The 27892-nt window shown below is 43.1% G+C and overlaps 1 protein-coding gene across 4 annotated transcripts in view; it reads left to right on the top strand.

Moving 5' to 3' along the window:
• The first annotated feature begins 268 nt into the window (after positions 1 to 268).
• The window catches only part of MTHFD1 (methylenetetrahydrofolate dehydrogenase, cyclohydrolase and formyltetrahydrofolate synthetase 1), a 73273-nt gene continuing 45649 nt past the window's right edge, over positions 269 to 27892 (top strand). Inside the window, exons 1-6 of one of the 4 annotated variants that reach the window (XM_053601081.1) lie at positions 269 to 408; positions 16831 to 16915; positions 24257 to 24316; positions 24861 to 24914; positions 26752 to 26888; positions 27036 to 27136. In XM_053601081.1, coding sequence (XP_053457056.1) covers positions 368 to 408; positions 16831 to 16915; positions 24257 to 24316; positions 24861 to 24914; positions 26752 to 26888; positions 27036 to 27136 — 478 coding nt within the window. In that variant the 5' untranslated portion in view covers positions 269 to 367. Of the gene's footprint in view, positions 409 to 8804; positions 9012 to 10252; positions 10399 to 16830; positions 16916 to 24256; positions 24317 to 24860; positions 24915 to 26751; positions 26889 to 27035; positions 27137 to 27892 lie in introns of those variants that run through there. The other 3 variants (XM_053601083.1, XM_053601082.1, XM_053601084.1) reach the window with 3 other exon arrangements.

Genomic DNA, 27892 nt, shown 5'->3' on the forward strand with positions numbered 1-27892 from the left:
GCCGGGTTCCGGAATCAGTTCCAGCCTCCTCTCTCCGGCGGTGTTCCGGCCGGTACAAAGCCGCGCTCTTGACCGGCTCTTTCCACCAGTCAGTCATTTTCGCCAGCCAGTCATCACCGGTTTTCTTCGTCCTCTCTTTTCTCTTCGTCTCAGTCCCCCTACCCCTAAGCTCTTTGCTAGTTATCGTCCCCGACGTTTTACCGGGCAGCGCGCCCGTCTCCACCTCCAGGGGGTGCGCAGGCGTAGTCGTAGCAGGTTCTCTGTGGGCAGTCCCTAACCACGTGGATTGGGTCCCCCGCGCGGCGGCGGAGGGCGTGGAACCTTGATTTTGGTGGTGTTCATCGTGGGCCCCGGACTAATAAAGGCAATGGCGCCGGCAGCAGTCCTGAACGGGAAGGTGGTCTCCGCGTAAGCACTTGGCGTTACTGTTAGGGCATGTTGGGCTGCAGGCTAGGGCTCCGAGCAATGTGTGCAGGTCCTCAGACACTTTTTTTTTAGTTTTTCTTTTTCTTGGTGGAAGAGATACTTAGGGCGAATGAACCAGGCTTGCTGGGCAGGAAGGGAATACAGTATCCAGAAGAACTGGCACTGGTAGCTTGTGGCCACTGGCTCTTGTGCTTCAGGGACTAGTCCCGTGATTATGCTTCCGAAGGCTCAGCTGCTCTTGCCTTTCTGCCAGGAGAGAGGGAAGTTGGGGCTGCGTGGAGAGCCATAGTCAGAACTCCGAAACCCAGTCTCCTTAGTACCTTCCCCTATAATTTGAAAGTGAAAAGACGTGACAAGATTAAAAGACTAGTTAGTGATGTGGGATTTACTCCCAGCCCATCGCTTTTCCCAGCACACTAGAATCTTTTACGCTAAGTGAAATCTAATAAACTTTTCTTTTCTGTTCAACCATGTGCTTATCTCTTAACCAGTTCCCTGCCCTGGCCTAGAGTTACTTTCTAGTTTGGCTTCTGAGTCCTGACAGTATTCTGCATTCCACTTAATCTCCGCTTGTTCTACCCTTGAGGAACATCTGAATGCTTAATTAGTGGGTATGGTTGTCACATTTACCCCCGGGAAGTAATACCAACTGCTTTTTGTCTGGAAGATGACTGGTGGGGAAAAATAAGGGTGGAAAGAAGAGGGAAAGGCAAACGCTATGTGGCCTTACTGCTGTTGTGCTTGGTACAGTTGACATCACCAGTTATTTACTGAATGCTTTGGTTAACAACAGTAATTGTCCTGAAACTTTTAACTTTGTAAATAGAGGTTTTTGAGTGAATTAGAAAGTCGTCTGTGATGAAACCTAGCCTGGAGCAAAATGATTGTTTCCTGGAATGTGGAGGTGGTGGCCAAAGATGACTACATATAAATTAGATGGTGATGAGTTTTTCACATTGGTGAGATTAAACCCCAGGTTTTTGGGTTAGAATTCACAGTACTTAAACCTGAGTACATTTCTTCTATGTGGCTTGCTAAATTGCCTTGTTTCTGCATGACTTTCCATTTTTAGTTGCTTATATTTAGTTGCTTATTTACCAGAGGCTTTCTCTTGATAAAGTCTTCTTTTCAGAAGAACTGGTTATGAAGAGAATTTAGCTTTGCTTCTTGACTGGCTCCTGATATAAGTGCTCACTGAATATGTGGAGAGCAAGTTAACTATGTTTATAAGGGCAAAGCCCCCATCCAGTCACCCAAAAAGGTAGTTGCTATTTTGACTTCTAAACTAGAGAATAGTTTTGCCTGTTTTTGAACTTCATGTATGTGGCATCATAGATAAAAAGTCTAATATGTCTGGCACCTTTTAATCAATACTGTGTTTCTGAGATTATTTCATGTTGCAGGTAATAATAGTTTATTTTCATTGCTGTATATAATTCTGTGGTATGCCGGTATCTATGGACATGTGGATTTCCAGTTTTGGGCAATTGTAAATAGTGCTGCTATGGAGCACTCCTTTAGAGGTCCTTTGGTGGAATATATAAACATTTGTCTTGGGTATATTCCTAAAAATAAAACATGCATATGATCAATTTTAATAAAGGTTGCCAATCTTTCCTAGGTCATTTTACCCATTTACACTTACCGTGAGCTATTGAAAAATGTTGATGCTTGCTGCTTATACCATACTGATTTAATTGGGATTGTTAACAAAAAGCCACTGGACTCAATATTTTTAACGTTTTTTTTTTGAAAGTTCATTCCATGATTCTAATGCATCTTGAAGGTTGAGACCACTTATTAAATCTAAATGCAATTTTTATCATTAAAGAATGGATGTCAGGTTTTGGCCACAAATATTGAAAGCATTTTCTGGAAAAGACCATTCCAGGCACTAGAAGGGTCTGTTTCTCCAGCCTGCTGAGAGTTAAAATAGCTAACCTTTTACAGTGTCCTGTTGTTTAATAGCCAGTTTCTTCTGTCAACTAAAGAATGACGAGGTTCATGAATTTGGAAAGAAGAGTTTTTTTTATCATAAAGAGTTGCAGCCTGCAGGGTGGCCATTCAGACTAACTAGGAAGTATAGTCTCAGGCAGAAGCATCCATTTGGAAAGGGGGAAAGGGGACCAGAGGATGTATATTTATATATTCAACAAGCTGCAGGAGGTATGAGTATTTGTGAAAGGGTGAGCTTCATGTCCCTTCATGTACCAATAATGATGGTGATAGCATGTGGAGTTTTTGGCTTTCCAGCATTAAAAGATGAAGTAGAGGAAACAAAACCCTCCCTGAGCATCTGCTGTAGAGGGGTCAGAACCACTCTGTGATCAGTGGTCCCTATGGGGAAGGAATGCTGATCAGTTGTGCCTCAACCACAAAAAGGGAGGAGTAGCATTATTGACTGTAATCAGTGGTGGTGTGAGTTTTTTTCTTTTTCTTTCTTTCTTTTTTTTTTTTTTTTGAAACAGAGTCTCCCTCTGTTGCCCAGGCTAGTGTGCCATGGTGTCAGCCTAACTGACAGCAACGTCTGACTTGTGAGTTCAAGCGATCCTCCTTGTCTCAGCCTCCCAAGTAGTTGGGACTACAGGCACCCTCCAAATCACCCAGCTAGTTTTTCTATTTTTAATAGAGGTAGGGTCTCACTCTTGCTCAGACTGGTCTCCAATTCCTGAGTTTAACCAGTCCACTGCCCTGGCAAGGCCTTGAGATTCTAACAGTGAACAAAACAGTCCAAGTCCCAGGTGGCACCTGTGGCTCAGTGAGTAGGGGGCTGGCCCCATATACCCAGGGTGGTGGGTTCAAACCCAGCCCTGGCCAAACTGTAACAACAACAACAAAATAGCTGGATGTTGTGGCGGGCTCCTGTAGTCCCAGCTACTTGGGAGGCTGAGGCAAGAGAATTGCCTAAGCCCAAGAGCTGGAGGTTGCTGTGAGCTGTGACGCCACAGCATTCTATGGATGATAAAGTGAGACACTGTCTCTTACTGTCTCTTAAAAAAAAAAAAAATGCTTGCTTGCATTTACCAAGGCCACATTAAAAAAAAAAAAAAAAAAAAAAAACAGCCCAAGTCCCTACCCTGGTGGAGTTTGCATACTAAGGTGTAGAGGTAGTGATAAAATAGGTGAAAGGAGAATACCAAAGAGAAAACCAGAACTGTAAGAAGGACAGAGGGTTGCAATTTGAACTATGGGAGTTAAAGGCATATTCTTTGTAAAAATGACCTATAGGCAGACTTCAAGGCCATTGTTAGGGGGAATAGGGCTCCAGACCAGAACTCTCCCTGAGTCTTGGCCCATTGAGCTCATCAGTTAGTAAGTGACTGCCTTGAGGGTCAATAGCTTTGACCCCACTGGAAGCTGGCAGTGAGTAGAGGCTCCTAAGTGGAAGAATCAGGCAGTAGTGGTGAAACCCGTTTTTGGGCATAGGGTGATGCCCTTTAAAAGATTATATACAAAGGGGGAAAAATAAAGATTATACAAAGAAGAAAAAGGCCAGCAAGGTGGCTCACACCTGTAATCCTAGCCCTCTGGGAGGCCAAAGCGGGTGGATTGCTTGAGCTCAGGAGTTTGAGACCAGTCTGAACAAAAAAAATGAGACCCCCATCTCTACTAAAAATAGTAAAAACTGACGCAAGAGGACTGCTTGAGCCCAAGAGTTGGAGGTTGCTGTGAGCTGTGATGCTATGGCACTCTTGCTGGGGTGACAGCTTGAGACTCTGTCTCAAAAAAAAAAAAAAAAAAAATTCCTAATTATGCAGCTGCCCGTTCAGTCTTTAAAATCCTTGAGCAGAGGGCGGCACCTGTGGCTTAAGGAGTAGGGCGCCGGTCCCATATGCCGGAGGTGGCGGGTTCAAACCTAGCCCCGGCCAAAAAAAACCAAAAACCAAAAAAAAAAAAAAAAAAAAAATCCTTGAGCAGAACCCAAGTTTGTGATCACTAATAATAGAAAATGTATATATCTAAGTAAGAAAACATCTTTGGTTTTTTGAAATTATTTCTTATGCTGGGCATGGTGGCTCATGCCTGTAATTCTAGCTTAGGGAGGCTGAGGCAGGAGGATCCCTTGAGCTCAGGAGTTCAAGACCAGCCTGAGCAAGAAGGAGAAAAAGTAAAATAAAATTTTACTGTCTTTACTAAAAATAGAAAAAGTAGTTGGATGTTGTGGTGGGCACCTGTAGGTCCAGCTGCTGGGGAGGCTGAGGCAGGAGGATCACTTGAGCCCAAGGGTTTGAGGGTGCTGTGAGTTATGATACTGCATTTTTTTTTTTTATTTATTATAGAAGTAAAGAAATCGCTTAAGCGATTCTCTTACTTCAGCCTCCCAAGTAGCTGGAACTACAAGCACCCACCATAACACCTGGCTGTTTTTTTGTTGCAGTTGTTATTGTTTAGCTGGCCTGGGCCAGGTTCAAACCCTCCAGCCTTGGTGCATGTGGCTGGTGCCGTAACCACTGTGCTATGGGTGCTGAGCCATTATTTGGTTTTTGGAAGTAAGATGGCTAAGTCAAGGCCAAATGTTGAAAAGATTTTATGATTTGAGACACGTTATCAAGTTGTTTGTTATAAAAAAAAAAAACAGTTTGTGCCAGAACTTGACGATGAAAACTAGATTACAGATTTACCATTTTTAGTGCATTTTACTAATTTAAATAAGTTAAACATGGGTCTTCAAGGTGAAAACCAACTTACCAATGCAATGTTTCAAACCATAACAGCTTCTCAAATAAAATTCAAATTAGGGCACACTCAAATTAAGGCAGTTTAGTGCATTTATCCACGTTGGCTAACCAGTCCTGTGAACAGCAAAAAATATTCAGCCTTGCTTTCAATTTGATAACAAGAATTTGAAAACAGATTTCAAGATTTCTGGGAAAACAATCAATATTTTGGTGCATTTGCAACTCTGTTTTTAGTTGACATAAACATGTTATCTGCCAATTTTCAAACAGAATGCATAGAGCTATAATCTGACATTCAACTTAAAGAAAAATTATCATGTCTCTGTACTGGCATTTTTGGGATTTTGGGGGATCACTCTGTTGCTCCCAGGCTAGAGTGCTGTGGCATCATAGCTCACAGTAACCTCAAACTCCTGGGACAAGCAATCCTCTTGCCTCAGCCTCATCAGTAGCTGGGACTATAGGCACCCATTACAACACCTGGCTAGTTTTTCTATTTTTAGTAGAGATGGAATCTTGATCAGGCTGATCTGGAACTCCTGAGAGGTCAAGCAGTCCATCCGCCTCAGCCTCCCATAGTGCTAGGATTACAAGGCGTGAGCCACTGCACCTAGCCCCTTTACTGGACTATCTTCCCAGAGACAAATACCCCTCACGTTACAATCATGCCTTATTCATGTCATTGATTTTTGGCAGCACCTACATTTGTGAGCAGCTATTTTCAAGAATGAAGCATATTAACAGTAATATTAGAACCTAGATATCTGATAACCACCTTGGGAACTCACTGATAATTGCAACTATTCTCATTGAACCTGATGCATTAGTTTCTCAAATACAAAGTTAATTATCCCACTAGTTTTATGTTTTATTCTCTTGCCTCAGCCTCCCAAGTAGCTGGGACTACAGGCGCCTGCCACAACACCCATTTTTTGTTGCAGTTTTCATTGTTGTTTAGCTGGCCTCGCTGGGTTTAAACTTGCCAGCTTGGGTGCATGTGGCTGGCGCCCTACCAACTGAGTGAGCCATGGGCGCCGCCCAGAATTATCCCCCTTTTTAAGGGCAAATTATATCTGCCATGCTTTCCATACATTGCTTAATAAACTCACCATCAGTAAATGGTTTTGATTTTTTTGCTTTTAAATATGCCACTACATAAACAGCTTTTACAATGAAATCTATCTGAGTTGTAACTGTTCAATAAAATTTTTGTTGAGAAGACTTTTTTAAGCTTACTGTTTTGTCCTTAAGACAATCCTTTCTATGCATTGAATTTGGTTACATTTTTGCATATAATTTCCTTTCAAATTAGTCCTTGGAAACTTGCACAAATTCCCTACAAATTAAGCAGAGTGCCTTACTATTTGCCTCAATAAAAAAGTGGTCTGTCTGTCCACTTTCATTGAACAATTTTTCTTCATTTTTCGTTTTTTGGGTTCTGTTACCTTTTGAGATGTTATAAAAGCCATGCTGGCATAAAAAATAACTAATAGGGAAGGAACTCTATTTACTTGTATTATGAAAATTAATTGACAGGAAAGTAGAAAGCATGGTTTGGGACCTTCTACATCCCGGATGCCAATGTTGGGTGAAAAGTGCAGTGGGCGATTGCTGAGGTGTAGAAGTGCACTTAATAATCAAATAAGAATGGTTACCCAAATTCCAAATAACATTAAACACCTAACCCTGCAATGCTCAGGTGAAACATTACTGATGATCGCTGCCTTGCCAAGTCACCATGAGCACACGTAACATCTGATAGTGTTATTTCAGCTGCAGTTGGAAGATAACACACTGGAAGCCACACACTGCAGTAAAACTGAAGCCACACATGGGTACAAGTAGCGATAACATACGCATGTTTAATTTAGGTGACATTGTGACATGACACAGCCATCTGCAAATTTCATGCTCGAGGCTCGTGCAGTCAAGTTCCACCAAAAACAATCAACTTTTATCTCATAATGTTTTAAGTAAGTTTATGACTTTGTATTGGGCTGCATTCATAGCCATCCTGGGCTGCAGGTTGGATACCCCTTATTTAGGCAGTGTTGGAAGAACACCTCGCTTTGGTTTTTAGATAATCACAAAGTTCTATAATGTGTGGCTTTCAAAGTGGGGCCTACCGTATATACATTTCGTGTGATTCCTTTGGCTTTCCCTCAGTTGATTTGGTAGAGTCAACCCCCTCCTTCTATTGGTGGCATTTTCCCTTTTTTTTTTTTTTTCTATTTTTTTACTTTGTCGCCCTCAGTAGAGTGCTTTGGCATCACAGCTCACAGCAACCTCAAACTCTTGGGCTCAAGCAATCCTCTTGGTCTCAGCATTCCAAGTAGCTGAAACTACAGGTGCCTGCCACAACACCCGGCTAGTTTTCTGTCTTTCATTAGAGGTGGGGTCTCGCTCTTGCTCAGGCTGGCCTTGAATTCCTGAGCTCAAGCAGTCTGTCTACTCACCTTGGCCTCCTAGAGTGCTAGGATTATAGGCATGAGCCACTGGGCCTGGCATGGTATTTTTCTTCTCTCTTTATTTTTGTGAGATGGGTTTTTGCCCTGTTGTCCAGGCTGGAGTGCAGTGGCTTCTTCCTCGCTCAGTGCATCCTCAGACTCCTGGGCTCAACCCTTCCAAGTAAGTGGGATGTGCCACCGTACCCAGCTACCTTTTTAATTTTTTGTAGAGATGAGGTCTCCCTATGTTGCTCAGGCTGGTCTCAAACTCCTTATCTCCAGCAAATTCTCCTGCTGCAGCCTCCCAGAATGGTAGAATTCCAGGGAGCCACCATGCCCAACCAGCCTTTTTCTTGATTGAGTGTCCTTTCTAAAAAGACTGGTTGTATAGGGCAGCTCCTGTGGCTAGGAGAAGTAGGGCACTGGCCCCATATGCCGGAGGTGGCAGGTTCAAACCCAGCCCCAGCCAAAACTGCAAAATAAATAAATAAATAAAATAAAAAATAAAAAGACTGGTTGTGACAAGGCAGATGGTTTGCCACTTGGTAGGGCAGTGAGAGGGGTGCTGTGTGTTTGTGTTGGCGGAGTGCAGGACAAGTCGGATGTGTTTGTGCTCTCCCTGTGGAATATCCCCAGAGCGTAAACACAGTCTTGCTGCCTCCTCATTGGGTAATTCAGCTGGACTCTTTCTAAGCTTAGTATCCTTGTCCGTATGTTGAGGTAGTTTGTTAATATTAAATGAGTTATTACTTGGAAAGCAGTTAGACCAGTCCCTGGGACAGGTTAATAAAGAAGTACTTAGAAAATACTTTTGAATAAACAAGTGATGTTTGTGTTATCCAGGCTGTAACTTTGGGAGCTGGATTTAAATCTAGAATTTATTCTACAGATCAAAGATAAAGATAGAACTTATAGGTGGCGCCTGTGGCTCAAGGAGTGGGGTGCCAGCCCCATATACCAGAGATGGTGGGTTCAAACCTGGCCCTGGCTAAAAAACAAAACAAAAAACAAACAAACAAAAAGATAGAACTTACATATTTAGCTATACATTTACCTACTGGGTAGAAGAACTATTTCTGTAAAAAAGATTTGTTTATCATAGTGAAGGACAGGTCATCTTGTTTACTGATATGACATTGAGGAGCTTTGTACTTTGTCCTGTAGATGAAATATCTGTAGGCCCTTTTGTGCTTAAAAAGATTTGCCTGTAGTGAGCTCCAAGATGCTGATTGGTCAAAAGTTAAATATCTGAACCTCGAATGTTCTAGCTGGCTTACACGGCAGGAAAGCAAGTGGGAGTTCCAGAGAGGTGGGACCTTCTGCTATGCTTAAAGAAGCCACCCAGCCTGGCTATTGGGGGTATTGCAGCTAGAGTGTGGCAGAGTCTGACGTGGCGGGCAACTACTGTGTCCATGGCACCAGCGAAAATCCTGACAGGGGATGTGGCCTGCAAGTAAGTGTAGGTCCTTGTCGTTTGGGGTTTGCGACTTGGGCAGTGGGGCTCCCAGCAGGGGTGTATGGTCTCCTTTTATACTCACCATTTGCATGAAGAATCTCGTGGAAGGAGTGTTAGGCTGGCTTAACACCAGAAGAGGGTCCCAGGTATGTAGGGAAATGGTTTAAGGGGTAAAGATTGCTTATGTGACCTTGGAAAAGTCCGCTGGCCTCACTTTCTGCTCCATGCAGCGAGGATGATGACTGTCTTGTTTCCTGAAGTTACCATAGGGATTAAAAGAATGTGTGAGGCTCTTAGAACAAATCTGTGTGCTACTGTGGTTACCCCTGTATCCTCAGCTGTTGGACCTACAGTGCAGAAGGCTATTACCCTGGTATTGTGCAGTTTGCTTTCCTTATTAATTAACCGAAAGAAACTTCTGGCACCCTGTAAATCCTTGACCTTGAAGGAGTGGATGGCTAACAGTGCCACAGGCAGGACTCCTGAGCTACCCAGATACCACTCTTCTCCATTTTGCAGTTTATGAAACCTTTTCCAGAGCAAAGTGACTTCTCTGTTTTCCTTCCTTATAAGAGCTTGTCACTTGCTAAAAAGAATTGCAAACTTTTTTTTTTTTTTTTTTTTTAAGAGATAGAATCTTACTTTGTTGCCCTCGGTAGAGTGATGTGGTGTCACAGCTCACAGCAACCTCAAACTCCTGGGCTTAGAGTGATTCTCTTGCCTCAGCCTCCCAAGTAGTTGGGACTACAGGCGCCCGCCACAATGCCCGGCTATTTTTTTGTTGCAGTTTGGCCAGGGCTGGGTTTGAACCTGCCACCCTCAGTATATGGGGCCGGTGCCCTGTCCACTGAGCCACAGGCGCTGCCCAAGAATTGCAAACTTATATTCCCCACCTAGAGATATCCTGGTTTTGGTTCTTCCTGTGGGCTTTCCATTGTTAGAAAATGACTTAACCAATCTGTTTGAGAAGCACCCAAGCTGGTCCTTTTTTTTTTTAATTTCAGATTATTATGGGGGCACATATGATTCATATGATTTAGTTACATAATTTGCTTTTGGAAAGGTAAAGTCCAAATTGTAGTTGTTTGTGTCTTTTACCCAGCGATTATGCAATGTACCCAGGCAATGTACCCATTAGGTGGCAATTTTCCCATTTCTTGCCCCTCCTCCACTACTGGGTATTTACCCCAAAGAAAAGAAAGACATTTTATGATAGAGATATCTGCACTCAAATGTTTATAGCAGCACAATTCACAATTGCAAAGTTGTGGCTCTTTTTGGAAAGTCATTTTTGGCTATTGCCATGGCTCATGCCTGTAATCCTAGCACTCTGAGATGCTGAAGCAAGAGGATCACTTGAGGTCAGGAGTTCAAGACCAGCCTGAGCAAAGTAAGACCCTGTCTCTACTCAAAATAGAAAAAATAGTCAGGTGTGGTGGCACATGCCTATAGCCCAGTTACTTGGGAGGATCGTTTGAGCCCAGGAGTTTGAGATTGCTGTAAGATAGGCTGATGCCATTTTTGAGGTTATAGTCTGATTTTGACTGACTGATAGAGGTAAGTCAAACCTTACTTGGTTGGCTAGTATTGCCCACCCCCACCCCCATGAAAAGTTTATTACCACAAGCTTGGGCAGGAAATAATATCTTTGGATCTCAGGAGATAAGGGAGCATTTCTATAAAAGGCTTTGCTAGAGCCTGTCAGAAACTTACCTTCACTATATTGAATAACAACATTATAAACAGTCTTTCCTTTAGGTTTGGGGACCCAAAGATTAGTCATTCCTTAGTAAGCAGCGTTTTAGACCTAAGCCTTTTCTACCTAAGATTTTTCTTAGGTAAGGCTTTTCTTATTATGAATTCTTGGCCTGTTCCTGTTTCTAAGTGGAAGGAAATCCCTTATCTTCCTTGTTTTTCCACATTCCCCTTGGAGCTGTTCACTGACGGCCAGGTCTCTGCTTAGGTAATACTCAAATAGCTTGGCCTTCTCTGGCAGGCTGGCTGGCAGCTACTCTCCCTGTTGGCATATGTTTGGGCGGAGATCCTTATGCTTAGTACAGCCTTGCTTTTAACTCTTGAAACTGGCAGAAGGTGACAGTTGTGGCCTAGGGGATCAAACATTTTGTTTTGTTTTGTTTGGCTTGAGGAATTATTTTTAAACTTTGGATTACATCCCAACACACTTATAGCTGTAATTATGCATAAAAATATGGATATCTGAAAGGAATGACAAATTGATAAATACTATACTCTCTATTCCTAATGTCACCAATTTGTTGAATCTGAGTTCTTGCTTCCCTCCACTTCCTTGGGTTGGGTGTGAGTACAGGAGGTAGGACCAGATTGTTCTGAGATCCCACCACACTTTGCTGCATGTGCCAGGACTCTGAAGGTGCTTTTCTCTTTCTGATCTTTCTCTAATGAACTTACAATCCACTTTTAAAATGCTACATTTTGGGTCAGGTGCATTGGCTCATGTCTGTAATCCCAGCACTTGGGGGGCCGAGGCAGGTAGATTGCCTGAGCTCACAGGTTTGAGACCAGCCTGAGCCAGAGCAAACCCTGTCTCTAAAAATAGCCAGGCATTGTGGCAGGTGCCTGTGGTACCAGCTATTTGGGAGGCTGAGACAAGAGAATCACTTAAGCCCAGGAGTTTAAGGTTGCTGTGAGCTGTGACGCCACTGCCCTCTACCAAGGGTGACAAAGTGAGACTCTGTCTCAAAAAAAAAATAAATAAAAACAAAATAAAGTGCTACATTTTATGAAGCTTTCATCCACTAATTCAACCTAGTCTGTGTTTTCGTTTGTTCCTCTAGATTAGTGGTTCTCAAATGGGAGTAGTTTTTCCCTTCCTCCACCTCAAGACATTAGGAAATGTCTGGAGACTTTTCATTTGTCATATGGGGGATAGGCAGGGCTGTGTGCTATTGGAATCTACAAATAGAAATCAGAGCTGGTGCTCAGTCTCCCGCAGTGCACAGGACAGCCCCCCTACCCTCACCCTCCGTAAAGAATTACCAAGTTCAAATGTCAATAGTGCTGACCTGGCGAAACCTTGATCCAGAAGCTTAAAAGAACTTGTTATTATATTATTTTGAACATCATTTAATGCCCTCACAGAGAATTAGAAGATCCATTAAAATTTTTCACTATTTTGAGTTCTTTTCTTTTCTTTTTTTTTTTCTGGGGGACAGAGCCTCAAGCTGTTGCCCTGGGTAGTGTGCATCACAGCTCACAGCAACCTCCAACTCCTGGGCTCAAGAGATTCTCCTGCCTCTGCCTCCCAAGTAACTGGGACTACAGGCGCCTGTCACAATGCCTGGTTATTTTTTTTTGGTTGCAGCCGTCATTGTTGCTTGGCGGGCCCGGGCTGGATTCAAACCCGCCAGCTCAGGTGTATGTGGCTGGCGCCTTAGCCGCTTGAGCCACAGGCGCCAAGCCTATTTTGAGTTATTTTCATGTTATAAATATCAACCAGTATACTTTTCCTCAGTTTTTTGAGAGGTTAGAGAAAATTGGATGAAAGGATTTTACATTGTAAATTTCCAATGGAGCATAAAAGAGTCTCTCCACAGTAAGCTTTCAAATTTATGTATTTGAAGTAGCTGTCAAATTTAGTAAATATTCGGGTTAGATTGTAATAATTTTTATTGTACATATTTTATTCTTAAATGTAATAATAGAAAGTACTGTTATTAGTTGACTGTATATCAGTTTGCTTTCTGTAAGAAAAGGCAATTCAGTCTTTTGAGTTAAATGACTAGGAATTTGAAATGTATGTATTTCTAGGAACACTAGGTGGCTTCACAATCACAGTTATTTTTACAAGGAAATACATATTAAGTTTAAACATTTTTTGAAGTATTCTTTAGCAGTGTAAAAATGGTAATGAATAAACGAAATAAAGCAAAAAATGAACAACATATAAATGAAACACTCGATAAAATGTTTGCGGTTTACTACATTCTTTCTTTTTTTTTTTTTTTTTGCGGTTTTTGGCCAGGGCTGGGTTTGGACCCAGCACCTCCGGTAGATGGGGCTGGTGCCCTCCTCCTTTGAGCCACAGGAGCTGCCCTACACAACCTTCCTTTGAGGAAAGGAGATAAATTTGGGTCCTTGTTTAGAAAAAGCCCTAAGCTAGGAGTGTTGGCTTATGTCTATAATCCCAGCACTTTGGGATGCTGAGATGGGAGAATTGTTTGAAGCCAGGAGTTTGAGAACAAGTTGAGCAACATAGTCAGAACCCCCTCTCTCTACCTTCCAAAAAAGAAAAATCAGGTGCACATGGTTGCCTGCACCTGTGGTTCTACCCTCTCGGGAGGAGGATTGCTTGAACCCCAGGAGTTTGAGGCTGTAGTGAGCTATGTTGACACGACCCTACCCTAGCCTGGGCAACAGATGGAAACCTTGTCTCAAAAAAAAAAAAAGCCCTACATTCTGAAGGTGAATGCTATTGCTTTTTCTCTGATCAGTTACTAAAGGTGTAGCCTATGTACTTTTTGAGAATTACTCTAAGCCTGTGCTACATTTCAGTGTTTTTGTTGTCTAAATGGTCAGCTTAATTTTTTTAACTTAATTTTTACTAAATCATAGCTGTGTACATTTATGAGGTACAATATGATGATTTGATATACAATGTGGAATGCTTAAATCAAAATAATTAACATAACCATCATCTCACTTATTTTTATGGTAAGACATACTCTTAGTTGTTTTAAAATGTAATGGTCAGCTTAATTTTTTTTTTTTTTTGAGACAGTCTCTTTATGTCACCTTCGGTAGAGTGCTGTGACGTCACTGCTCACAGCAATCTCAAACTCCTTGGGCTTAAACGATTCTCTTGCCTCAGCCTCCCAAGTAGCTGGGACTACAGGTGCCCACCACAATGTTTGGCTATTTTTTGGTTGTAGTTGTCATTGTTTTTTTGGTAGGTCTGGGCTGGGTTCAAACCTGCCAGCTCCCGGTGTATGTGGCTGGTGCGCTAGCTGCTGTGCTACAGGCCTCGAGCCAGTCAGCTTAATTTTTATCATGTAGGTTTTTTGCTGCCTCCTTTGCCTATCACAAGAAGCTTCTGTTTAGGTTATGTCCCTTTCAGGCTTCTATACATAAACACACACACACATATGTATATATGCATATATATATCTTTTTTTTTTTTTTAAAGAGAGAGTCTTGGTCTGTTGCTTGAGCTAGAGTGCTGTAGTGTCCACTTAACTCACAGCAGCCTCAAACTACTGTGTTTAAGTGAGCCTCCTGCCTCAGCCTCTTGAGTAGCTGGGACTACAGGTGCCTGCCACAACGATGGGCTAATTTTTCTATTTTTTAGTAGAGACAGGGTCTCGCTTTTACTTAGGCTGGTCTTGAATTCTTCTGATTTCAAGCAATCCACCTACCTCGGCCTCCCAGAGCGCTAGGATTATTAGGCATGAGCTCCTAGCCTGGCCCCTGCTAGTATATATTTCATCAATGTTTTTTGTCTTTGTCATGAAATGTCAAAGATTTGAAATTGAGCTAGTGTGTTAAATACAATAAATTGGAATTTGTAGTGGACTTTGGAAAGAATAATTGGGAAAGTTTGGGCAAAAGAGATGACTTGGTGGCTGGGTAGGGTTAGGCTTGCCCAGGTGGCTGTGGAGGGTTAGGCTGTACCCGGATGGCTGTGTAGGGTAAGGCTGTGCCAGGGTGGCTGTGTAGGGTTAGAGTGTGCCCGGGTGGCTGTGTAGGGTTAGGCTGTGGCCCGGTGGCTGTGTAGGGTTAGGCTGTGCCCGGTTGTCTGTGTAGGGTAAGGCTGTGTCCCCATGGCTGTGTAGGGTTAGGCTGTGCCCAGGTGGCTGTGTAGGGTTAGGCTGTGCCCGGTTGTCTGTGTAGGGTAAGGCTGTGTCCCCATGGCTGTGTAGGGTTAGGCTGTGCTGGGTGGCTCTGTAGGTTAGGCTGTTTCTGGGTGGCTGTGTAGGTTAGGCTGTGCCTCAATGGTTGTACAGGATTAGACCTTGCCTGGGTAGTTCGCTGTGTAGGGTTCGGCTGTGCCCAGCTCCACACCTGATTGTTATTCTGTGAGCAACTGAGGCTGGATCTGCTAGGGTGTGAAAACTGGGCAACTCCAGGATTTCCTGTTTTCTTGTCTCAGAGGAGATCTCTTGTCTCTGTCCAGGCTAAATCCCTGTTTTAAAAAAGTCTAATGGTCCATTTATTCTTCTTTTGAACTATGTTATTGTAGGGAATATTGATGTGAAAAGCAAGGTTACTCACTAGAAATGAGATTCTTAAGTCATGGACATGACTGTGCCATTCAACTTTCTTGGGGTTTACTAGGCCAGTCCAAATAATCTATTTCTTGCAACTCTGGTGCCTGTTTATTCCAGATTATTGTAAAGTGTAGAGAAGTGAAGTGGAGGTAATTAAATTAGAATGAGGGAAGCGATGCCTGTGACTGTGCATATTTTTATATCAAGTGTTGTTAAGGTAGGTAATATGAAGAAGAGTAAATGATGAAACTGGTTCTCCAAGAGAGACAGCTTGCTTAAGTTGAAGGTGTATGATATAACTGGGCAAGGTTTGGCTTTAAGCTATTTTGAGTATTTATAATTTAACTTACTTAATGCCCTACTATAGTGTTGAGAAGGCGTGTGTTGGTATATTACCTTAGTTTCACAAGAGGTTATACTTTGATCTTTATGTTAAATTCTTTTGTAAGGAAGATTCTTTTATAAATTAATATTGAATTTAGAGTGAGATTCACTGAGTAATGATTCAGCTTTATGTGGATACCTTGTTGTCATACTAAGGCAGGCTGAGCAAAAGATAAGAGCTAGTTATTTCCTGCAAAATGTTTTCTTTTTTCTTTCTTTCTTTTGAGACAGAGTCTCAAGCTGTAGCCCGGGGTAGGGTGAGATGGCATCATAGCTCACTGCAACCTCCACCTCTTGGGCTTAAGTGATCCTCTTGCCTCAGTTTTTCTCTATTTTTAGTAGAGATGAGGTCTCGATTTTGCTCAGGCTGGTCTTGAACTTGTGAGGTCAGGCAATCCACTCACCTTGGCCTCCCAGAGTGCTAGGATTATAGGCGTGAGCTACCGCACCCAGCCTCCTGCAAATTGTTTTCATAACAGCACCTGGAGAGTGGAAATGATTAAACTGGGCTCAGTGGCTCACGCCTATCATCGCAGCACTTTGGAAGGCCGATGTAATATAGTGAGTAATACAGCGAAACCGTTGTCTTTACAGAAAACAGAAAAATCAGCCAGGCAAGATAGTGTGCACCTGTAGTTCCAGCTATTCTGAGGCTGAGGCAGGATCTGTTGCTTTTAGCCCAGGAGGTAGCTGAGAGCTATGGTGACGCCAGTGTATTCCAGCCTGGAAGACAGAGTGAGACTCTTACATTAAACAAACAAACAAATAAATAAAGATGAAGATCAGTGTATTTCAGAAATGTTGGTCTACGTTCTTCATTGTTTTTTTTTTTTTTTTTTCCTGTTTTGGCCAGGGCCGGCCTTGAACCCGCCACCCCGGTATATGGGGCCCGTGCCCTACTCCTTGAGCCACAGGCACAGCCCCACGTTTTCATTTTTTCACTGCATGATTGAATGTACCATTGACTATTACATTTTAAACTATTGCCACACCTTCGGTCCAATTGGTGTCAGGAGTTAGAAAAGATCCACATGTACCTGAGGCCTAGAAAATTTATGGAAGGTTCAGGGTACACTGTACCAGGTAATGTCCATTCAGGGAAGGTGCTTTGATGAAAAAGAGAAGTACATCTAATAACCTACATCACTTATTTATGCTTGAACTATTAATTCCACTCTTTTCTTTTTCTTTAGACAAATAAGGGAGAAACTGAAGAAGCAAGTTGCTCAGATGAAGGAGCAAGTACCGGGTTTCACGCCAGGCCTGGCAGTTTTACAGGTATTGTGGTAGTCTGTTTCTGTGAATGTTCTCCTTACGCCATCTGCCAGTAGTGCCTCAGACAGTCCTCTGCAGACCACTCCCTCCATTTTTATTTTTGTCTTTTCTTTTTTCTGCTGCTTCTTATTTATTTATTTAGCTTTTGTGAAGCTTATACCTTTCAGATTCTCTCTTTTTTTTTTTTTTTTTAGAGACAGAGTCTCACTTTGTTGCCCTAAGTAGAGTGCTGTGGCGTCACAGCTCATAGCAACCTCCAGCTCTTGGGCTTAGGCAATTCTCTTGCCTCAGCCTCTCAAGTAGCTGGGACTACAGGCGCCCACCACAGTGCCTGGCTATTTTTTTGTTGTAGTTTGACCAGGGCCGGGTTCGAACCCACCACCCTCAGTATAGGGAGCCTGGCGCCTTACTCACTGAGCCACAGGCGTTGTCCCCTTTCAGATTCTGTTTGCAGGATTCCCTCTACAGCTCAACTCTGAAATGTTTTGCTATATCCTGGCCCTCTGCTCTGTGAATATCCTTTCCCTGGGCCAGTATGTCTTGCCCTTTGGTCTTAGACTGACCTTTTACATGCACTCTTCAAAATTTAAGAACTCAAGGAGCTTTCGTTTGTGTAGATTTATCCACTAATGTTTACTATATTGGGAATTAAAAGGAAGACGTTTTTAAAATATTTATTCATGGCCAGGTAAGGTGGCTCACGCCTGTAATCCTAGCACTCCAGGAGTGTCACACCTCACTTCTGACACAACTTGCCAGGGCCCAAAGCTTAACTTTGGCTTAACTAGGTTCCGGATGCGGACCACTAAGTTAGGTGCCTGAGAGCTATCTACTTTAGCTGGAGAGAGAGAGTCTTAGAGAGAGTAAAGCAGTCTTCTTAGAATAGATAGATTTTATATTTTAGCAGAGCTTGGTAATCTTCAACAGAGAGACGCCGTGCTGGCATTCTGCAGGCGGGAAAGGAGACAGGGTCAAAGAAAGCAGGGCTGTGATAGAATGCTCACGCCCCCAACTACCTTCTCCTCCACCCTCATATAAGGCTGATCTCGTGCCTCACAACACCACAGGTGTAGAGATTGCCAATTCACCACTGCTTTCATCTCACGAGCTCACATGCTTGTTAGGAGAGCTAAATCCCTCTCCATGCCCTTTCCACCAAGGTGTTCCATTATTGAGCTATACAGGTATTTCTTATAACTCTCACTCCTTGTAGCCGTAGACTATACGGGCTGCTACACAGGAGGCTAAGGCAGTTGGATTGCTTGAGCTTAGGAATTAGAGACCAGCCTGAGCAAGAGCAAGACGCCATCTCTATTAAAAACAGAAAAACTAGGGTGGCTCTGTGGCTCAAAGGAGTAAGGCGCCAGCCCCATATGCCAGAGGTGGTGGGTTCAAACCCAGCCCCGGCCAAAAACTGCAAAATAGAAAAAATAGGTGGTGCCTGTGGCTCAGTGAGTAGGGTGCTGGCCCCATATGCCAAGGGTGGCAGGTTCGAAACTGGCCCTGGCCAAACTGAAACAAACAAACAAAAATCGAAAAACTAGGGCAGCGCCTGTGACTCAAGGAGTAGGGCACCAGCCCCATATAGCAGGGGTGGTGAGTTCAAGCCCAGACCTGGCCAAAACTGCAAAAAAAAAAAAAAAAAAAGAAAGAAAAGGAAAAACTAGCTGGGCATTGTGGTGGGTGCCAGTAGTCCTAGCTACTCAGGAGGCTGAGGCAAGAGGATCTCTTGAGCTGGGGAGTTTGAGGTTGCTGTGAGTTATGATGCCATGGTACTCTACCCAGGTGAGAAAGTGAGACTCTTGCTCCAAAATGAAAAAAAATTATTCACATTAAAATGCTTACTAAGTTCATTGTATGTTAACATAAATAACTTGGGCAAAATAACTTTCTGAAAACAGAATTTAGTGAAAAGAGAGGCATTGTTTTTACGTGTTGCGCAACTCTGCTGTCCGCTCAGGAAAGAGCTGGGTCTGCGTTGGCTTCTTTTTTTTTTTTTTTTTTTTTTTTGGTTTTTGGCCAAGGCTGGGTTTGAACCCACCACCTCCGGCATATGGGACCAGCGCCCTACTCCTTGAGCCACAGGCACCGCCCTGCGTTGGCTTCTATATCCAGTCCCTTGCTGTGTGCTAGTTTGACAGAAATATGTGAAGGACCCCAGTCACATACAGATGTGTAGCTATAAAAGGGAGGAAGTTTTTAATGGTTTTCCCAGAAATTGTGGCTATTTTTCTTTTTTTTTGAGACAGAGTCTCACTCTGTTGCCCTTGGTAGAGTGCCGTGGTGTCACAGCTCATAGCAACCTCCAGCTCTTGGGCTTAGGCGATCCTCTTGTGGCTATTTTTCTTTGATACCTGCACCAGCACTCAGTAAGTAAAGGTTCTGAAGATTAGTTGCAATGTAGAATCTGAACTTTTATACTTTGTTACTTTTCAGACTTTCATACTTTGTTACATCAAAATCTTACAGCCTTCATTCCTCATTTGGAAAATAATGGTTCCTGAACTATGCAGATCTTCCAAATGTTAACACATTTTATTATGCAATATAAAAAAAATCACAATCATTAATATCACCAAAGAGCTCGTCAGAAAAGCCTTAAAGTATTGGGCAGCGCCTGTGGCTCAAAGGAGTAGGGCACTGGCCCCATATATGGGAGGTAGCGGGTTCAAACCTAGCCCTGGCCAAAAACTGCAAAAAAAAAAAAAAAAAAGCCTTAAAGTATAGAGAAGCTGTCAAGCTCGTAGGGTAGGTAAAAAGTTCTAAGTTTTACTTAAAACTCAAATTTTATCATTGGCAACAAATAAAGTTTGTTGTTTTCCTTGAAATACCAGGCTTACTTTATTCATTTTTGAGAAAACACTTGCCAAACTGAAACCTGGATGATCACTGCTTGTCAGTTCTTTCAAGTAAAGGTGGTTGGCTGAGTGTGATGGCTCACACCTGTAATCTAGCACTTTGGGAGGCTGAGGTGGGAGGATTGCTTGAGGCGGGGCATTCCAGAGCAGCCTGAGCAAAAGTGAGCCCCTGTCTCCACTAAAAATAGAAAAAATTAGCTGGGTTAGGTGGTACGTGCCTGAAGTCCCAGCTGCTTGGGACACTGAAGCAGAAGGATCACTTAAACCCAGGAGTTTGAGGTTGCTGTGAGCTGTGACGCCATGGCAATCTACCCAGGGCAACCGACAGAGACTATCTGAAAACAGAAAAGATTGTTCATTAACTGGTCTCCTATGTCTTTGCTGGCAAAACCATGGCAGAATCTGTTAATTCTGTTCTTTAGCACCGGAGTCAACACCTATGATACAGTACTTACATGTCATAACCCCGTCTCTCTGCCTCAGACCTCTTCTCTTTTTGTGTGATTTATTTATTTATTTATTTATTTATTGAGACAGAGTCTTAAGCTGTCATCCTGGATAGAGTGCCGTGACATCATAGCTCACAGCAACCTCCAACTTTTGGGCTTGAGCGATCCTCTTGCCTCAGTTTTTCTATTTTTACTAGAGACAGGATCTCACTTTTGCTCAAGCTGTTCTCAAACTCGTAAGCTCAAGCTATCCATCTGCCTTGGCCTCCCAGAGTTCTAGGATTATAGGCGTGAGCCATCACACCTGGCCAGACCTCTTTTTCTATCCCAGGGCAGGTACCACCACCTTCCCTCATATCCAAGCCAGAGGTCATCTCTCGCACCGTCCCTTAGAAGCTATTCCTCTTGATTCCCACTGCTCCCATACCTTGGGCCACAATTGTCGCTTCCTTACTGGTTTTAGGCTTCTATGTAGACACCTCCTATCTTTCTTCTTGACCATCACTGCAGTTGTTGTTAAAATGCAAGTCTGAGCCTGCATGGTGGCTCACACCTGTAATCCTAGCACTCTCGAAAGCTGAGGCAGGTAGATCCAGGAGTTCCAGATTAGCCTTAGCCAAGAAAGACTCTGTCTCTACTAAAAATAGAAAAAATAAGCCAGGCATTGTGGGAGACACCTGTAGTCCCAGCCACTTGGGAGGCTAAGGCAGGAGGATCTCTTAAGCCCAGGAGTTTGAGGTTGCTTGTGAGCTAGGCTGACACCATGGCACTCTAGTCTGGGTGACATAATGATACTCTGTCTCATAAACAAAAATAAGTCTGATCACAACCCATGAAGCCACACAGATTCCCCTGTCTTTTACAGAAGGAATGATAGTGTGCATTAAGTATCCCTTATCTGAAATGCTTGGGACCATAGGTGTTTCAGATTTTGGAATTGTTTTCCTGGACTATTTGCATATATATAATGATGTTTTGATGCTGGGATCCAAGCCTATACATAAAATTCATTTATGTTTCATACACATAGTCCCAATGTAATTTTATACTATATATGTATATGTATTTTTAAGAGTATTCAGAGTTTATTGAAAGACATAAAGCCATACAAAAGTTAGACAAAGATTAACAGTAGAGCGGTGGCAAAGACAATACTTTAAATGATTTTATACATGGAACAAAGGTTTTTTTTGGTTTGTTTTTCCTGAGACAAAGTCTCACTTTGTTGTCCCTGGTAGAGTGCCATGGTGTCACAGCAACCTTAGACTTTTGGGCTCAAGTGATTCTCTTGTCTCAGCCTCCCAAGTAGCTGGGACTACTGCTGCCTGCCATAACGCCTGGCTGTTTTTAGAGATGAAGTCTCACTCTGGCTCAGGCTGGTCTTGAACCTGTGAGCTCTGGCAGTCTGCCCACCTTGGCCTCCTAGAGTGCTTAGGATGACTCACTGTGAGCCACTGAGCCCAGCCTGTTGTTGTTTTTTGGTATAGTCTCATTCTCTCACCGGGGTATGCCATGGTGTCACAGCTCACAGCTACCTCATACTCCTGGGTTCAGGTGATCCTCCTACCTCAGATTCCTGAACAGTTGGGACTATAGGTGACTGCCATGACACCTGGCTAGTTCTTCTGTTTTTAGTAGAGATAGGGTCTCCCTTTTGATAAGGCTGGTCTTGAACTCAGCTCAGGCAATCCACCTACCTTGGTCTCACAGAGTACTAGGCTTACAGGTGTGAACCACCACCTGGCCAAAGTTTTGACTGTGTTTTGCTTATCACATAACAGTCACATATGAGGTCAGGTGTGGAATTTTTCTACTTGTGGCGTCATATCAGCACTCAAAAAGTTTTAGATTTTGGAACATTTCAGATTTTGGATTTGTGGATTAGGTATGCTCAATCTACACTACTTACATAGTGTCTGCAATAGTTTAAATGATTTAGTTGGATTCTTTTTTCATAAAATAGGTGTATTGGCTGGGCATGGTACCTCACACCTGTAATCCTAGCGCTCTGGGAGGCTGAGGCGGGTGAATTGCTTGAGCTCAGGAGTTAGAAACTGTTAAGACCAAATTCCACCACTGAGAGATCACCAGACACACATGCAAAAAACAAAGGATTGACTTTATTCAAGCATGCTTGGGCCGTACCTCCAGCAGAACTCTGCTCAGAGGGGACGACCCCAAGGTAGAAATGATGGTGGGTTTTATACTGTTTGGTGTGACGCATTTTGGGTTTCCCGGGGGTGGGGTGGGGGGGGAACCGGGACCAAGTTGGGACGTTGGTTGGCACGGGGACTGAGGTATCTTAGGAGGTTTAGGATTGGCTGGCTCTATCTGGAACTGACCCCGCCCGGAGGCTGTGAGACTCGGGAGGGCGGGCTTTACCTGGTTGTGGCTGGGGCACCAGGGCCAACTCTCACCCAGGGGCAGCTGCTGAGAATCAGCCCTTGGTGAAAGACCGACTCTGCCCCCACCTTCCTCACCCTGCTAACTAGCCTTTTTATCTTCTCTCTCTCTTATATCCCCTATGTCTCCCATTGCCCTTAACATCTCTGGGTGGGAGTTAGTTAACACTGTAGTGTTGCAGTCAAAATCCTCTCTTTCCAGCAATTAAAGAGTTACTACAGAGTTTGTTAAAAACTATTTTTTTCTGGCTGCAAAAAAAAACTATGGTTGCTATGTTACAATTTTGAGATAAGGTGCTGGCATTCTGCAGAAGACCTGAGGTCAATTACTCATTTAGAACTAGAGAAAAAAAAATGGTCTTTTTAAACTGTAGCTGTTTTTCCCCCCTCCTCCATCCCACCACAGGGTTAGGATTTGCCGGTGGGCCCTTCAGAAACCATCTTAAGCAAGAGTAATGCCTCGTCTCTCCTAAAAATGAAAAACTGAGGCACGAGGATTGCTTGAGCCAAATAGTCTGAGGTTGCTGTGAGCTGTGACGCCATAGGACTCTACCAAGGGTGACATAGACTCTTGTCTCAAAAAAAAAAAAAAAAGAAAGAAAAAGAAATCAAATTCACCTCAAAGGACTCTTGGCTCTTGAAATTGAAATAAATGCTACAAAACTGAGACTTGTCTGTGTATGGGACAACCAAAACTACATTTCAGGCCTGTTCCTGAGAACTGAGGGTTGTATTCAGTAACCGATCAACAGGACAAGATCTACCAACGCTGTTTCAAAGGCCAGGTCCCTTAAATACTGTTTCAAAGACTGACTCCCTTGGCTGTGGTCCTGTTGAAAGGTGTCATGCTTCAGTTGTCTTTGGTGCCCAGGGACCAGTGATATTTCCCTCTGCAATACCCTCTGCAATTTGGGGCATAACCAAACTCAGTGTGGTTTATTTCAACTTTGAAAAGCAGAAACTTCAACCCTTGGAGCATGGAGAAATATTCCCAGGATAACATTTTACCAGCAAGTGGTTATAATGAAAAGTATAAATATGTTCATGATTAAAGAATCACAGGGTTCACAGGGTAGAGGTTCAAAGGACTTGGCTTCTACTCTGTGCTTTCCCGTCTGCCTTGAGGGAAGCCAGTTGCCCTTTGCCTCGAGTTGGTATCTGTTCTGTGTAGGCTAAAATGAGGTCTGCCCTCCTGGTATGACTGGGCACCAGCAATGTCCACTGCCCAGAGGGTGGCAGAAGAGGCTGTGGAATGTGCTCTCTGGATGCTCCTGCCTCTCAGGGGTTTTTCTTACCTAATAACAGTTTCTCAGCCCTCTGCTCTGTTGTCCTGGTATGTCAACTGATACCCCATGTTTGTGCTGTCCCTTGCTTGGTTTCCAGTGCAGATGTGGATAGCCTTTGCCTTCTGGGGGTTGCAGTGGAAATCGGGCCTTGTTTGGGGGAGGGACAGCAACAGCACCTGTGTTCACATCTCCATTCTTCCCCCACAGGCTCCTTGTTCTCCTGTGAAAGTTCTTTGCAACAAGAGTCACATGATTAAACATTCCTTTTATTAAAACTGAAACTGTACAAGCTTTTCTGTACACTTCGCCTTCCCCTAATTGTCTGATTTGCATGTATTTATTATTCTAGGTTGGCGACAGAGATGATTCCAATCTTTATATAAATGTGAAGCTGAAGGCTGCTGAAGAGGTAACGCCTAGAGCTGCAGCGTGACCACCTCCCCCACCGCCACATCTCCCCCCCGCCGTCACCTCCCCCACCACCACCAACTCCTTTCTCACCCCGTGCCCTTTGTGCTCCTCCTCGAAAAACTTTTATTACCCATAGCAGACATTACTGTATTTGTAAGTCAGAAATGGATGACTTTTTTTCTCATTAATACTTTTTTTTCGTGCCAAAGAGCACATGCCAAAGTGAATAGAAGGCATGAAATTGCAGCAGTGGCAGTTAACAAGTGATCGGTTAATGAGTTGAAGTGAGTGAGGGACTAACTCTTCAGAAGATGTAAGTGTGAAAGGGAGACTAACACCTGGTTCCGTTTAGTTATCTCTGTAAAGAAATGGGCCAGTATCTCAAGTTCTCTTGCCCTTTATCTGTTCTTTTTTTTTTTTTTTTGTGGTTTTTGGCCGGGGCTGGGTTTGAACCCACCACCTCCGGCATATAGGACCAGCACCCTACTCCTTGAGCCACAGGCACTGCCCATCCTTTATCTGTTCTTGATGTCCATTTACAGATTGGGATCAAAACCATTCACATTAAATTGCCAAGAACAGCCACAGAATATGAGGTAAGCTGTTAGGAGTTGATTGTTATGAGGCAGCTGAAGTGCTTTCTCCTCTGGTTTTTGGTTTAGTGGAACTTTGGGGACTGACATGTTTAGCTTACACAAGACCTTCAGGTTCTTGCTTCACAGACTCCACCTCCAGAAAATCCTTAAAAATACTCTGTACATGGTACAGTACAGATGTACATTTGGTGCTCCTGGTGTGATTGCAGTAGCATTTGCTTCCAGATCACCTGTGATGTTCATTAAAACCGGTCCTTTGCCTGGAATCATATGCATTTTTAAAAACAAGTATGTATTCCTTTTATGTGTTCAAGAAGAGGCAGAACAAATCAGTGGTCATTAAAATCAGAACTATGAGCCAGGCGTGGTGACTCATGCCGCTTATCCTAGCACTTTGAAAGGTAGGTGGATTGCTGAAGCTCAGGAGTTCAAGACCAGCCTGAGCAAGAGGGAGACCCCACCTACTAAAAACAGACAAAAAAAAAAAAATCTACCTGGGTATAGTGGTGGGCACCTGTAGTCCCAACTACTTGGGAGGCTGAGGCAAGAGGATTAAGAATTTGAGGTTGCTGTGAGCTAGGATGCTATGGCACTCTACTGAGGGTGACAGAGTGAGACTCTGTCTCAAAAAAAAATAAATAAATAAAAAGTCAGAACTATGGTTGCCCATAGGGAGGAGGGTGAACTGTAAAGGGAAAGAAGGGAAAAGGAACTTTCTTTTTTTTTTTTTTTAGAGACAGAGTCTCAGTTTGTTGCCCTCGGTACAGTGTCCTGGCATTACAGCTCACAGCAACCTCCAGCAACTCCTGGGCTTAGGCAGTTCTTTTGCCTCAGCCTCCCGAGTAGCTGGGACCACAGGTGCCCACCACAACGCCCAGCTATTTTTTGTTACAGTTTGGCCAGGGCTGGGTTTGAACCCGCTACCCTTGGTATATGGGGCTGGTGCCCTACCCACTGAGCCACAGACGCCGCCCAGAGAAGGAACTTTCTGAGGTCATGGAAATGTTCTGTAGATGCCCTGTCTGGTTTGGTAGCCATGAGCCCCAGGAGGCTATTTGAATTTCATTAAAAAGAAATAAAATTAAAATTTCACTTCCCCAGTTGCTCTGGCCACATTACAAGTATTTAATAGCTGCCATTGTATTGTAAGGTGTAAATTATAGAACATAATTATACCATAAGCACAATCTTTATTACAGAAAGATTACTAGATGTTGCTGTCCATTTCTTATTTTGGATGATCATAATGTGAATAATTACTATTATAGTAATAAGTTACAGTTTTTAGCTTCTTTATTTGGTGGATTTCTTACCAGGCACCTGGGAGATACATTCTGTGTTATAGTACAGGCAATCTCAGGATTCAAGGGGGAGTTATATTCTGAGAGGACTATAATTGAACTGCTGGGGAAATAAATGAGACAACCTGATTTTTTTTTTTTTTTTTTTTTTTTTTGAGACAGACACTCACTTTGTTGTCCTGGGTAGAGGTTGCTGTGAGCTAGGATGCCATAGCACTCTACTGAGGGTGGCATCATAGCTCACAGCAACCTCAAACTCGTGATTCTCCTGCCTCAGTTCCCCAAGTAGCTGTGACTACAGGAGCCTGCCACAATGCCTGGCTAGTTTTTAGAAATGGGAGTCTCCCTCTTACTCGGGCTGGTCTCAATCTCCTGAACTTAGGCGATCCACTTGCCTCAGGCTCCCAAAGTGTTAGAGTTACAGAGGTGACCATGGCACCCTGGCCTGAGACTACCTGATTTTGCCTTAGAAGGTGAGTTTCTCCTCTTTTTTGATTTCTATGTGGTATACAAATTATGCGTCCTACTACTTTTAGGTATTAAAGTGCGTTACATCTTTGAATGAAGACTCTACTGTACACGGAGTCATAATACAGCTACCTTTGGATTCTGAGTACTCCATTAACATGGAAGCAGTAGTCAATGCAATCACCCCTGAAAAGGATGTGGATGGGTGAGTATGGCTGGCTTCCCGTATCACATTGCATTGTTCCATTGCTAATGTATTTCTATTTGGGGAGCATACCATTTCTCTTTCTAAAGAGTAAAGATGCCTAATGACTTTATTGTTTTCTTGATGTTCATCACTTTTGTTTTTTAGATTGACAACTTTCAGTGCTGGGAAACTTGCTAGAGGTGACCTAAATGACTGTTTCATTCCTTGTACACCCAAAGGATGCTTGGAACTCATCAAAGAGACAGGTAGAAACACACACCAAACACGAAAGCACCATTTTTTGAGCCTGGGCATGAAAGTTGTAGGAATAAGAAGGGCCGTAAGTAAATGGACTTGACTGGCTGAAGGGCCTCAATATAGAGTCTTCACCTAAATTCTCTTATCTCTCAACAACCCTATGAAGTACGTACTGTTATTGTTGAATAGTTTAAAAAAACAGGCTCGGAGAGATGCTCGAGTAACTTGTCCAAGAGACAGAACTGAGATTTACACTCAGAGTTATTTTTTGTAAAAAATGATAATAATAATAAATGATGTATATGGTAATAAGAATTCAGATGATTTAAAAGGATTTTGTGATTTTGTTCCTACTCCTGAAATGGGCACCACATCCCCACGCTAGTTCTAGGACTCAACAGATGGCTAGAGAAGTAGATCTCCTGCTCAGCTGGCCGTCTTATCCCGTCACTAGTCAGCACCTTGCTATTTTAATTGCATTATGAATACTTTTAGCAGAGGTTATTTTTTTACAAGGGAAGTGGGTTTTTATAAAGAAGTAGGTCGAAAGTTTTAAGTGGAAAGTTATGGCCAGCATAAAATGAAAATTTTCTGTGGTTGGCAAAAAAAAAAAAAAGCCAAGCCATAGGCAAGCCTTGGGGACAGCTATTATAGTTCCCTCCTACAATGAAATTTCAGTGTATTTAGCGAAGAATGTATTACAACTTGACTTAAAAGAAATTCTGTATGCTATGGCCTCTGAAGGCCTTCCACTTCCTCTTGTT

The sequence above is a fragment of the Nycticebus coucang genome, chromosome 9, assembly GCF_027406575.1.
Source record: "Nycticebus coucang isolate mNycCou1 chromosome 9, mNycCou1.pri, whole genome shotgun sequence".
NCBI lineage: Eukaryota > Metazoa > Chordata > Mammalia > Primates > Lorisidae > Nycticebus > Nycticebus coucang.